Genomic DNA, 13,771 nt, shown 5'->3' on the forward strand with positions numbered 1-13,771 from the left:
GAAATGTAGTGGAGTAAAGTGAAAGTTGGCAGAAATATACAAACTCAAATAAAGTACAGATATTTCCAGAAAATACTTAAGTATTGTTACAAAGCATTACTTTGTTACATTACATCTCTGCATCTACATATACCTTCACTATTCTGTGTGACAGCAAAAACTTTTCACAAAACTTTATGACACAAAATACCTTGTTTTTCTGCCATTTTGTGTTTCAGTGGCTACAATCTAGGAGTCCAGTGTTAGTGCATAAATAATTCATCCGGAAAAACAGGGTGATCAATGAAAGCCTTAACTAACCATGGCCACTAATTCTAGGTCAGTTATAAGCTTGTTCATCCCTTCAGTGCCCCAGATATGTGGCTTAGCAGCCTCAAGGGCTGGGAGGGGTGCATTTGTGTTGCCTACAGGATAGGGGGCTGTGTGTATGTCTGTGAGTGCTTGGTTTAGGTGGGGCAGGATGTCAAAGTGTCAGCTGTCTGCAATCGGGAGGGACAACTCTAACCACTCCTATTGGACAGACAGATATGCCTTATTTGGTCTGTGTGGAATGGCAGTGGGACATACCATCCGCAGTTATGCACACACAGTGTAGCCAGTAGCTGTATGTGGTCACACACTGACCTGACTCCTGGACAATGGCCATTATTATGCACTTGATCTTACTATAAATTAATTTGTCAAAATATTGCTAATCCGCTTCATGGTTACAGTGCCGGGACTATTCATTAAAATCAACTGTAATTTGTTGACCACCAAAATCTGCACAAAAAACACATTCACTAAGATGGCGTCTTTGAGTTTAGTAAATATGGCAAACTCATACCAGGAGTAAAATAAAAGGTTCTTGGTACAGATATTTTTAGTTTATGAATGTGTAGTAAACAAATGTTGCTAGATAAACGAGCACAGACTTCTAGGAATTAAATTAAAGGGTAAGGGTCGGTCAGTGGCGTCACACAAGCAATCAAAAATAGAAACCTCTAGTAATGGCAGACATGATAACATATCCTCAAAGTTAAACATGGAAAAAAAAAAAAAAAACACTTCAGAAATGTACTAAAGTATTTTCATGAATACACCACAAGATTTAAAACACTGACAAACTGCAAATAGGTTTAAATTTAGTCCCACTTGATCAAAAGTTCCATTCACTACTCATACCTCCGTCATTACATAACATCTCATCATCAGCTTGTGATTGCAGGATACATGGATTACACACATTTATGAGATTTATCTAGCCTCATCAATCAGACCCTTTTCAATCCAAAGACAGTAAATCACATCATCTGCAGGTCATTCAAGGAATCAGCTGCCAGGAAATCTGCGGTATTGTCTGGAACAATGAAAGTGATGACCCTGATCTAATCACACGGTTCAGCAGGAGATTGACATTGAGGTCAAGACTGTGTGGGTGGGTGGGCGGTGGTGGTGTGAATGGACGGTTCATCTTAGTTTTCAGCTGGGTGGGTTTGGAGGGGGGGGGTGCTAGGCGGAGGTGAGACTCTGCTGATGAATACAGTGAGATGAAGAAGCTGCTGGGTTGGAGGATGGGAGATGTTGCGCTGAGTGACCTGCTGTGGTTGGTTGCGCTGTATTAGGTGGTGAAGATGGAGGCGATTGCTGTTGGCTGTTTTGTTTTGATTGTAACTTAATCTGGGATGGAAACTCAGTTTGGGCTGTGGAGGCACCAGGTTGATTGAGTTCAACACTCGGGCTCATTAAGCAGTCAGGATCACAGTCTGGGGGACCTGGGTCCTGTTTTTCTGGTCTGCTGGGTGAACCAGAGTCTGCAGGGGTGCACTCTGGTTTCTGCTGACCAAGTGTCGCCCCAGAGGGTGTGTGCACTTGAAGCTTTTGAGACATGGTGTGAACTGTCTCCTTTAATTGCTGCTGTGGTGGTTTGACCTCATCTTGTCTTCCTCTCAAGTTCATCTCAGTTTGTTGCTCGTCATGTCTGCTGGACTCTTTTTCTCCCTCCCTGCCGGTGTTTCTTGTTGATTTGTCCATAACCCTTGCTGCTGCATTGATCTGGGCTAGTCTCTCAACTTGTCTGGACTTGTCTGGTTCTGCCCCAGTGTTGGCTGTGTCCCTCTGAGTTTTGTCTGAGAGCGCCCTCTGCCTGCAAAATGAAGCCATAGCCTTCACCCAGGGGTGCAGTAAGGTCTGCTCTGCCGTCAGCCTCGCTGTGGGGTCTGGCTGAAGCAGAGCTCTGACAAGGCCTCTGGCTTCTGCACAAAAACACACACACAATATAAAGAAGCAGACTGTTTATTTGAGTTTCTATGTAAAGGTATTTCTGGCAACACAGTTTATTTTGCTGTACTTTTCACCTTCTGAGATGGGGTCCCAGTAGGGGGACAGGAAATGGATTTGTCCCTGTTTTATTAGCTGGAACAGCTCTTCCTGGTCCCGATCCCGACTGCGAAATGGGGGAAATCCACACAGCAGGATGTAAAGAATAACGCCCAGAGCCCATACATCCACTGCAACTCCATAACCTGTTGGGTCAAACCACAGTTATTTGAAACCTGGTCAGACATCAGTTTTCTTTTGGTGCATTCAGATGTCTTTCACAAGAAGCACTTTAACCATTGAAACCTGAACAAATTGGTTTGATTGATTGATTTTGGGGGGGTAGAAGGCAATAAGTAACTTGGCAAAAATGTCCCAGAAGTTACAAGAGCTTAGTTAGGTGACAAGAAAATTACCTGAAATTGTCTTAAAAATTTTATGTAAAAAATATTTTGCAAGTTTTTCCCACGTTTTTGAAAGAAATCAAGCCAATGCTCAGGTTTCAAAGGGCTAAAGAAACAGTGTGTGAGATATGGAGCAGATTTAATGGCATGTAGCAGAGAGGATTGCGGATTTCAACCAACTGAAACGTCTCCCTCAGTTTCATGTTACAAATCAGTGTTTAAGATGTAAAATTATCTGGAGAGGTTTCCAAAACAAATAGACGTGGTGGTTTAAAACAAGCGGTAACATGGAACAAAGCAATTTTACGTTAAAAAAAATCATTGTTTCTTTCAATGCTATTCATCATGGAGGGGCTGCCAACTACGGCTGCCAAAATGAAAATGTCCTTAAACAACCACTTTTAAGTTTGTCCGTTTTGGGCTACTGTACAAACATGTTATTGCACCATGGCAGACTCAGTGGACGAGGACATGCTCCCAATATAGTTATAAACAGCTCTCTCTAAGGTAATGAAAACTTAAAATTTTTTATTTTCAGATGATTATCAACTAATGAAAACAGATTTACTATGTTAGTTTCAATTTCTGCCAATATATCCCCCTAAATTCTATTCACTTGACATTGAATTAAAACACTAAACAAAACTCAAATTCAGATTGGAAATTGATTTTTTAAAAAATATTAGGAAGAGTATAGAAATAAGAAACACTCGTATTTAGTGATAAAATCCTAATTCTTACTTTATAAGTAAAAAGCTTTCCTCTTTGTGTAAAGGAGTGATTTATGCAGCAAACACCACTAACCTGTCTCGCAGAGAATCTCTGGGGCGACATACGTGGGCGTGCCACATATGGTGAAGACTGGTTCAGTCACAATCATGGCAAGACCAAAGTCTCCCAGCTTCAGCCTACAGATGCCAGCAGCCACACGCTCTATCTGAGAGAGAACGAGAAAAACAAGACATAGACGGAAACCGAGTCAGGCACGGAGGCGTTGAGACTATACTTTAAAATTCAAATGTCTCCAGGGGCACCCACATGCTCACCATAGAAACTTTTGTTACTGACACTTTCCTGCATTATTAGTTTTGCAAAATATTGACCTTAGTTTTTATCATGAGATATTTTTTTAACTCCAGATTATTGTACTGGTATGACGATGTCACAGTGTAGCTGGGCAATATATTCAAATTATATCTATCGGGGTATGAGAGAAGTTACCATTATAGATGTAGGATATCGAATTGTTGAATATTTTCTTTTTTTCTAGTTTTTAAGGCTGAATTACAGTAAAGTTGATGTAGTTTTCTAAACATACTTTACTATTCTAGTTGTCTATTTGCTTTTACCCACTCAGTCATTATATCAACATTACTGATGATTATTTGCTAAAAATCTCATTGAGTAAATGTTTTGTACAAGCACCTACAGTAAACCCTACAATAACAATATCAATATTTGGGCAAAGAATATACTGATATTTGATTTTCTTCATATGGCCGTCTATCTTTTTTCTCTGTGCTCACTCTTAGTGTTGGACAGCAATATCTCCCTCCGTACTGACACACCTACTGAGGGATCGTTGATACTCCTTTTTACATTTGAAAATAGATACATTCATTTTTAAACTTGACCGTCACTATTGAAATACTTAGTTCTATATGACATAGATACAACCACTAGAGAGCAGAGTAAAAAATCACTGACAACACCAAACATGGCAATGATGGAGGAGGCTGTAATAATGTAAAAATATATTACTGATTTACCCGGTTCCATCATTTATAAAATATCTTTATTATGTCCTATGGTCGTATTTGCTTGAACTAGGTTACACTGTCCCCACAGACTCTAGTGATAGTGATCAGTGCGGACAGAAGACTCAGTCAGTGAGTATCATAGACTGTATACAAAGATGGACAACATGTCAGATCCCCAAAAGAGTAACTTTTCAATCTCGATCGCCCCCTGGTGTCTGACTGCAGTAAAGGTCATAAAGCCCGCCTCTCCATGTTAATGAATGGGACATAGGCCAAACTGAAAACGCACCAAATTTTTCCCAAAGATGGTTTCTGTCATTGAGGGTAGTTCTCATCACCCTCATGTTTGATCAAGCTATCGTTTTTATGATACGTTCAGTTTTATCAAGTTATTCAGTTCTATAAAAAGGGGGTTTTCTGCAATGATTGACAGCTGTGACAGCCAATCCACACGCTTGCATTCAGTGGAGCTGCTGACGATTGGTTGGGTGTTTCGGCAGGAACTCCCCCACCACAGATATCATTACTGCGCAGACTCTGGCTCTCAATGACATCACCATCGCAAAATAGCAGAGGTAGTGGGGGATTCATCCACTTTATATACATATACGTCTGTGGTCCATCTACATATCTGACGTTGAACGTAAATGAGCCATAATGTCTCTCGCCATGTGACTGGCGAGAGTGTGGATGAAATAATTGTATAACATATTTGTGATATAACTGGCCCTTTGACCTTCTAGTGGAAGTGACGCTAGCAGTGACAAAATCTGAACACAAATGGTACGCTGGAGCCGCATAATAGACACAAATGAGAACAAGTGTGTCTATTTAGTGTTCGGATCAGCGAAACACATTTTAAAACCAAGTTGTAGCAGGGTGACAGTGACACTCACCAGCAGGTTTTCTGGTTTGAGGTCTCTGTGGACGATACTTTTGCAGTGGATGTAGTTCAGTGCTTCACTCACGTCTGACACCATCAGTCCTGCCTCTGCCTCCGGAAACTTCCCCCTCTCACTGATGGCTTCGAACAAATCCCCCCCGCTCACCAGCTCCATCACCAAGTACAAGTGGGTGTGTGTGTGGTGGTGCGCAAACAGCCGCACTATGCGAGCATGACAGAGGCTACCCAGAAGGCTCAGCTCGTTCTGCATCATGTGCTCTCGGCCAATCAGCTTGGAGCATTCGACAATCTTCATGGCAAGTGTTTGTCCGTTGTCACGACGGCGGCACTCTCGCACCACTGCAAAGTTGCCATCGCCAACTACGCGTCCAATTTCATAGCACTGCTCGATATCAGCCAGGGTGACATCACTGCCGTCTGAGGGAAGGTTAAAGGTCGTCCTCTGCTGTAGGTCCTTGTGATCTTTACCCACATCTGGAGGTGGATTTGGGACTAACTGGGCGACACTCTTCTCCTCGTCTCTGCTGATTGGCTGTGGAGTGGGGCTGATGTGAACGTACAATTTTCTCACTTCCTGTTCTGTATAAGAACTTCCCTTAGGCTTCCTCGACACAGGAGGAAGTGGGACCCTCCCTGACAGTTGACTGGGCCGCTCTGCACCCTGATGTTTAACTCTCCTTGCTAAGCAATCTGCACACAGTGCAGCAGAGGGCATGTCTGCTTCTCTAAGACCTTCCTCATGTTTAAATGGTCCAATCACAGAGGGCTGTTGCTCTCTGACCACGCCCCTCACACGCAGTTTCTGCAGGTGGTTGGGAAGGTGAGCGGGTTTCCTGCAGGAATTCTTTTTATGACACTTTTGAACACCTGAGTTGTAATTTTCAGGCTGCTGTTTTTCTATATGGTGAGGTGGCTGTGTACTTGTGTGTGTATTAGTGTGATTTCTGATGTGTGTATTTAGGTCCTGGTGTGTTTCTTGGTTAGCGTTTGTCTCGCTGCTGTCAGTCCCCTCGCTGTATCCGCTGTCGGCCTTAGCTGCTTTATCTGGTGCCGGACAAAGTCTTTTCTCCCAGGCCCGCAGTGCATCAGCCCGGTAATGGGAATGTTCTGGAAACAGCTCCTCCAGAGCCTCCTGCACACCGCTCAGCTCAGGACGAGCCTTACCGAGCGCCAGAAAGGCCACCTCGCCTCGAAAGAAATCACATACACCTTTCACCTATGGAAATAAAAGTAACAAATTAAAGGGACAGTTCACCCCAAAATCAAAAATAAATATTTCCCCTACTACCTGTAGGGCCATTTATCAGTCTAGATTGTTTGGGTGTGTGTTGCAGAGTGTTGGAGATATCGGCCGTAGATATATCTACCCTCTCTTAAACATTAGAGAACTAGATGGCACTTGGCAGCTCAAGTTCAAACTGCTTTATTAGGTGTTTTTATCAGTTTTATTAATAGTGTCCATATGTTTTAGAGAGAAAGAGATCTATGCTGTTAGTTTGGCTGCCATTAAAAGCCTCCTGAACTATGAAATACTGTAATAAATCTAAACACTGTGATAAATCTAATAGGAAGATGTTTCAGCTTATTGGAATTTGCAATCCTCCCGCTAGATGCTACAAAAGTCCACTAACTCAAGCACACTGAATCTTTAAGAGCTTTGTAGCATCCTGATATGCAAGTTAGGAACACGACATTTCTAAATTCTCATTAGGATAGTGCCCACATATACAGTGGTGTAATGTAATGTAACAGGACGTTGTTGCAGTTTTTTATCTGAGTATCTGTACTTGAGTTTTTATATTTCTATCAATTTTCATTTTTACTTCACTACATTTCCTAAGTAAAATATATACTTTAATAAGTTTCCTCTAAACATCTTAGTTACTTACAAAATGGGGACAGAAGGAGGAAGGGACTAACAGATGCACAAAAGAATTGGAGGGAAGCAAAAACTGGATTTTATTCTTTAAAACCTTTTAAGTAATGAAAAAAAGTTTTTATTCAAGTGTAATACACTTTCCATTTTAAGGTGGTGTACAGCTTATGAAAAAATAATAATTCTCAAAATTCAGAATACTTTTTAAAAAAAAATTCCAGCATGTACTCATGCTTTTACTTCCAATACTTAAGTACATTTAATATAATAAAGATTTACTTTTGGTACTTAATTACGGTAGGCATCAGATGCTTTAAAACTTTTAACTTTTAACTTTTTAACTTTAACTTTTAGTATTCTAATAGGTGACTTTAACTTCTACAAAAGTCATTTTCTGGAAAGATAACTGTACTTTTTCTGAAATTTGGCTTTTAAGTACTTCATCCACCACTGCACATATCCCTTTACTGCACCTCCCTGTGCTGTCCTTTGTTTTTATTTGTCCGACTCATTAAAAGGGAGTCAACTGAAGATCTGTGTATTAGGTGCGTTAAGCCCAAAACTGGAGCTCGTCAGAGCAGGACAAGGGGGGACAAGGAGGAACAGTGCCTTGGGGCCCCATAACATCACTTTGGAAGCTCCAGGTCTACCTTGTGTCAACTTGTTTGAGCCACTTTAATTGAACATTTGCATGAGAAAAACTGACATGAGAGGGGCTTCAGGGAGTGTTCTTTGAGGCCCTGTCATTAGATGGATCCCATCCAAAAACCTTAAGACATAACCTTCATAATTCAGTTTTGTGCCTACATGTGTCATACTCACAGTAAACCTGGGGGGCAGGTACAGATTGCAGTTGTGGGAGGAATGTGAGAGTCGTTAAAAGGGGCCCATCAGTGTATCTTTGCCCTAGGGCTCCCTAGTAGGGTTAATGTGACCGTGGTTGAGCCTCACCTCTCGTGCGTGGGTCGTGTACAGGCGTGTGACTCGGGCTCTGTGCCAGCGAGGAAAGCCCAACGCCTCTGAGATATCCAATAGCAGTTGCTCAAAGGACACCACACCTCTACGGTTCAACAGGACTGTTACCTTGACGACAGAGAGGCAAAAATCACAGTTAAGTAATGACATCTTCTCCCATGTCGGTTACTCTTGTACTCTACATGTGTTACAGAGAGAACAACATTTGGGTTGCCAAGTTGTGAAATGCCCCTTTGTCTGGTTTAGAGTGATTGTATCTATTTGATCAGGAAAATCTGTTGTTTGGACCTGTCATGGTGAGGAGGGAGCTGAGCTTGCTGAGCAAAGATCTCGATTTAGTGGTCCAGCTACGTCCCAAACTAAACTTATGGTCATTAGCTTTGCGTAGTGACTGAAAGAATGAAATCACAGATACAAGCGACCAGTTGAGGTGGTTCAGGCATCTGATCAAGATGCCTCCTGGGCACCTCCCATTAAAGGTTTTTGATTAAACATTCACGACCTTTCAACCCAAATATTGGTCTTATTAATACCTTATACCGCGAATACTTAACTGCATGAGTCCAGTTGCAGCAGCCCCATACATGTTTCTAGGATTTTAACACTTTTTTAAAAAAGGATTTTACGATGTTTGTAGAATTTTAGGACATTTCTTGGATTTAGGAGGTTTCCAGGACTTAATATGTTTGTAGGATTTTAGGATGTATCTAGGATTTTAGGACATTCGGGGCATAGCTATTACCTCTGGCGGGGGCAGTTGATGATTTTCCACTGGCAATTTTTTGATAATAAGCTTTATTTTGTTGCTGCTTTATGCACTCTGGCTCATTATGTATACTAAAAGTACAAAAGCAATTCCCAGTTATTGTGAATAAGAAATGCCTAGAGGGCACCCAGCAGCTCACGGGGGACAGATTTTGCTCACGGGCCATAAGTTGAGTATCACTGCTTTATACCATTGATAAAGTCATTACACAACCTATAAGCCTTTCATGAATTGTACTTTATTTTAAACTGAAAATTATTAAATAGTAAGTTCACCTTGCGTAGTATGCTTTGACCGCAGGGGCGGATGATGGTGACCAGATGGGGCCTTTCTGCGCTCTCCTCTGCATGACGTGTGTGGAAAAGAGGGAGTTGAGGAGGGAAGTGGGACCTGTGGACCTGTCCTGATGGGTGAGGGTGAATGGGCCATGGCTGCGGTGCCCCACCAGCACGCTTCAACAAGGGGACCGGAGGAGCTGAAGCAGGGAGAAAAGGAGGATAAGGATGGAAGCACAGAGACAGAAAGCAAGAGTCGGATTAATGTAAGTGTGCTTAATAACGCTAATGTCATCACTTTGTTTCTGCTAGACTTGTATACAAAGGAAAACTCATAAGTAACACAACACCAGTTCCTCCTCCTGTGTTAGTGTGCACGCGTGTGTGTGAAAACAAATCCGGCTGATCAGATTTGAGTGTTTTCCATCACATGGAGTGCAAGGGCCATTTGAGATTCTTCAAGCACCTTGCCCCATCGACTGAATTATTTAGGCTTCCTTAAGTCATGCAAATCCACACACACAACTTAACAAAAGCTTGCCTGACCTGGTTAGGGCTCAGCCGAATCTGCATGATTAATGAAGCATTAGAGACACACAGCATCTTTGACGTTTCACTTTCTGGCACTGAGGGAGACAGAGATGTTATCCGTCCAGTCTGTGGGGGTCAGGGTTTTTCAGACACAGAACAACAGAAACACAAGACCCTATACCTCTAAAATGACCAGGGCCCCCTTTAAACAAGACACCACAACCAGCGCTGTTAGCAACGGCGCACACAGTCACACACACACTTAACAAAAAACTCATGTCCTCAAGCTCAAAGAACTCATAATGAGCCAGCTGTGGCCAGTCAGGAAAGTCTTAGTCAGCCTTTTCTTGGCGATCCTGGGACCTCAGAGGGTCTTTGTGTGCATGTCTGTGTTTGTTGGGGAGTTGGATAAGTAGAGTAATAACTTCTTGAGCCTTCTTATTGTAATAACACGTCAGTTAAATCACATTTTACATGTCCCAAGGCTCCAATGGGGTCCCAATTTAATAATATTTACATGAACACCTATTTGTCACACTTTTGTAGGATAATAGCCCTATCTGTTCTTTACCTTTGTCCAGCTTCATTGTCCTTGTACCTAACTTTTATGTCTATTTATGGCTAAGTACCTAAGACTAATGCAAAAATTTCATAAGGGCGGGGACAATTACAACAACTTGTTGCAACTATCCCCAAGCTAAGCAGCTGTATCAAAACCACAGTATTTTCCAACATGCTTCAGTCACTATGTTTATAAAAAATGATTTACTCAAATATAAAAAAGTAACTGTTGTGTGCCACATTGACATTTTGATGCCCTCACAAAATATAAAAAGATCACGTTAAAATGTATAGCTTATATTTATACATGCTATAGTCATTGTGAGTTTCTGTTAATTATTGGAGTTACCATAACTGTGATCATTGCATTATTTCGTACTGATGTAACATCATTATTATAATGGCTCATAAGTAAATAGTGAGCCATTATTGTATATAACACACTCAATAAATAATCTAAAAGCAGACATTTTTTTTCTGAGGGGTTCCCCACAAACAAAACTCAATAACTGTTAGATAATACTTAATCAATGAATAATTGTGCTTTAATATTGTATGTATGTACAATAATATCATAATGATATTATACTATTGTACAACAATTCATATATTCAACATACTATGCTTTTTGAGACAAAAAGATAAAGTTAAACAGGCTAATGAAATTTAATGTATTTTAAGCATGTTGCATCAGTCCCTGCAATATGTTGCAATTGTCCCCACAGTTGGGGTCTGAGTTCTTCTATTTAAATAAATATTGAGAGCGATATGTCATACGTAATTATGTTTAAAGTGTATTGGTAATTACCAGATAATGTGAATTTGATATATAAAAATTACATGGGTGTAGTCCCTATAGTTTCTGAGTAATTGAGAGATATGCAAAAAGTGTTTTAACCGTGCCCAGTCTCCCCTACTAGGCCAATAAAGTTGATTATGAACAATCTTTAAAGTCTTCTTAAAAAGTTAGTGTGGTCTAGTTAATTGCCTGCATATAGACTTACAATAGGCTATAGACATTCCAGTTTCAAGACATATGATTGCTTGTAATGGAAAGTCTCAACTGTATCAACTCCTGTAACTTTAATCAATTGTAAGTAATATTGATTTAATCCAGCCATCGACTCACCTGCCATTCTCCATTTAGCGTTTCGCGCCGCTTCGCATCCGTACCGGGCTCTCTGTGAGGGTGTCATGGCTCTCAAAAACAGCACATGAACTAAAACTAGTCCGTAACATTTATTGTTTTATTTCCCCATAAGTCGCTGCTGACATATAGTCGGTTGTTAGCTTCAAGAAAAGGTAACGGGATGCTCTGTTAGAGGACCGGACCTGGTGTAGCTGCAGTGGTTGCTATGGATACACGTCAAGTTGGACGGTTATAAATACCGGAAGTTGGACGATTTGTCCGTCAAAATACAATCACTTTATTGGGTTGTGGGTGGTTTATCTACATAGCAGCTTACTTTGAAAAGTAAACACGAGGTTGTTGTCTACTACCACCACCAACTATCCCATAGTTGTCTCTCATCAGTGTACTATAAGTTAGAAGATGGCCAACGGAGGTCATTAAGGACAGATTAAAGATGAAAGGTGTTTTATTTTGATAGCTCTGACCGGAACTTTACTGTTTTTCATTATCCCAATCAGAGCCCTTTAAGAGAGTTTATTCTAGTGCCAATGTAACAGCAGCGTTTTGATGAATTAGTCACCAAAATGAGAAGGTTTGGTTGAATTTGTCATAATGTTGATCATAATATTATTATATTAAACTGTTAAAATATGGCGCCAGGGGAGGCAGCTTGTTGCCACAGCCCCCTGTTTACCTCCTTGTTTTTCTTGTGTTTTTCTGTGTTTTTATCTTTTAAATGGCTGTTTTCCTTCTGTCATCTGTATCTGAGCTGCGGTAACGCACACATTTCCTCAGTGTGAGATCAATAAAGTTTTATCTGTCTATCTATCTATTCTCTAGCCTTATAAGTGATATATGGCTATAAGGGTTGTTTCAAGGCCACCAGGCCCTATTAATACAGACCTTAATCAATCAGACTTTATTTGTATGACACTTTTCATACAAATTAACTGTAACACAAAGTGTTGTCATATAAAAGACAGCAGTAAACTCACTTGCTCTCATGTGTAAGTAGCTCTAAGGTGATAGTCTTTTCATCTTGTAGATGGCTTTGCCATATTAGCGACAGGCTCTATTTTTCTTTCTCATAAAGTTAACTTCTGTGCATATGACAGCATGGGACTGCTTTAATATTTTATTCTCAGACCCCCAAGGCCCCCTGCCCTTGCCTTCTTGAGCCACATACTTTTTTGATTTGTTTTTATGTTTCTTGCTTTCTTTTCTATTTTGAAACCCAGATTTCCCTTTCTCTGGGAGAGAGAGCACGGTGTACGTTGGTGCTCTAGCATAAGCATTCACTCACTTGGCTCTACCTGCATTTCGACAAACCGAGTGCAGGAGCGGACTAAACAATTTTGTGCCTTTAAAGGGTGAGAGGGGCCTGAGAGAGCTTCTACCATTTTTTTTAAATACAAAGTTCAGTCTTTCAATTGATTTATTTAGCTAATTTTAATTAAGTTATGGCACTAATTACTTAAAAATAAAAAACTGCAAACAAAACCAAACTTAATTATAGGCTCTTCAAGGGCCCACCTCCCAGGCCCACTTTGGTATTGTACTGTACTTAAGTGTCAAAAGTAAATTTATGACAATAAATATACTTAAGTACAGAAATTAAAAGTACAAGTAAAAGCTGGTAATAAAAAAAAGTAAGCAATGCAAATTGTTATTACATTTTTTAAAAAAAATGTAATAACATAAAAACAAGGTCGTTTTTACAACTTCAAGGATTTAAAGAAAACAGTCCATATTTTCCTTCCCTCCCATTCCTTCATTTGTCCATCTGTCCCCCTTTTCCTTCCTTCCTTCCTTCCTTCCTTCCTTCCTTCCTCCTCCCCTCCTCAGTTCCTTCCCTATTTTGTAGTAAGTAACCAGGTGCTTGGCAGAAATTTAGTAGAGTAAAAGTATGTATTTTTATTTCATTTAGAAAATTTAGTGGAGTCAAAGTGAATGTTTTCAGAAAAATAAAATCTTTGTAAAGCACAAATACTCCCCAAAATTAAAATATTAAATATTATAACAAAGTGTTATTACTCTATTACATTACACCACTGTGTCTTGGTTATTAATTTATATTTGTTTATTGGTTACTGAATTACTTGCAGCTGTAATTCTGATCTTATAATGGGATTAGCCCAATGTGAATATAAGGCAGTCAGGATAGCAGCAAGCAAGAAAGCATATAGTCACCCAAGACTGCCCTTTTAATTTGTTTAATGATCAATAAAAACACTATCTAAAAATGCCCTAAATTACTTGAAAAATAAGCCTTACAAATTCACAATGTAA

General features: G+C 40.3%; 1 protein-coding gene across 1 annotated transcript; it reads right to left on the reverse strand.

Annotated features, from left to right (window-relative positions):
- Positions 1-43: 43 nt before the first annotated feature.
- On the reverse strand, positions 44-11,811 carry dclk3 (doublecortin-like kinase 3). Its single transcript, XM_088090777.1, has 7 exons — positions 11,480-11,811; positions 9,259-9,458; positions 8,194-8,325; positions 5,359-6,582; positions 3,507-3,639; positions 2,337-2,504; positions 44-2,234 (listed from the first exon to the last, which is right to left on the reverse strand). Exons 1-7 carry the CDS (start codon positions 11,544-11,546, stop codon positions 1,492-1,494), a joined length of 2,667 nt encoding a protein of 888 aa, XP_087946903.1. The 5' UTR covers positions 11,547-11,811; the 3' UTR covers positions 44-1,491.
- Positions 11,812-13,771: the final 1,960 nt, after the last annotated feature.

The sequence above is a fragment of the Plectropomus leopardus genome, chromosome 17 (genome assembly GCF_026936395.1).
Source record: "Plectropomus leopardus strain MGB_pleo_1.0 chromosome 17, ASM2693639v1, whole genome shotgun sequence".
Classification (NCBI taxonomy): domain Eukaryota; kingdom Metazoa; phylum Chordata; class Actinopteri; order Perciformes; family Serranidae; genus Plectropomus; species Plectropomus leopardus.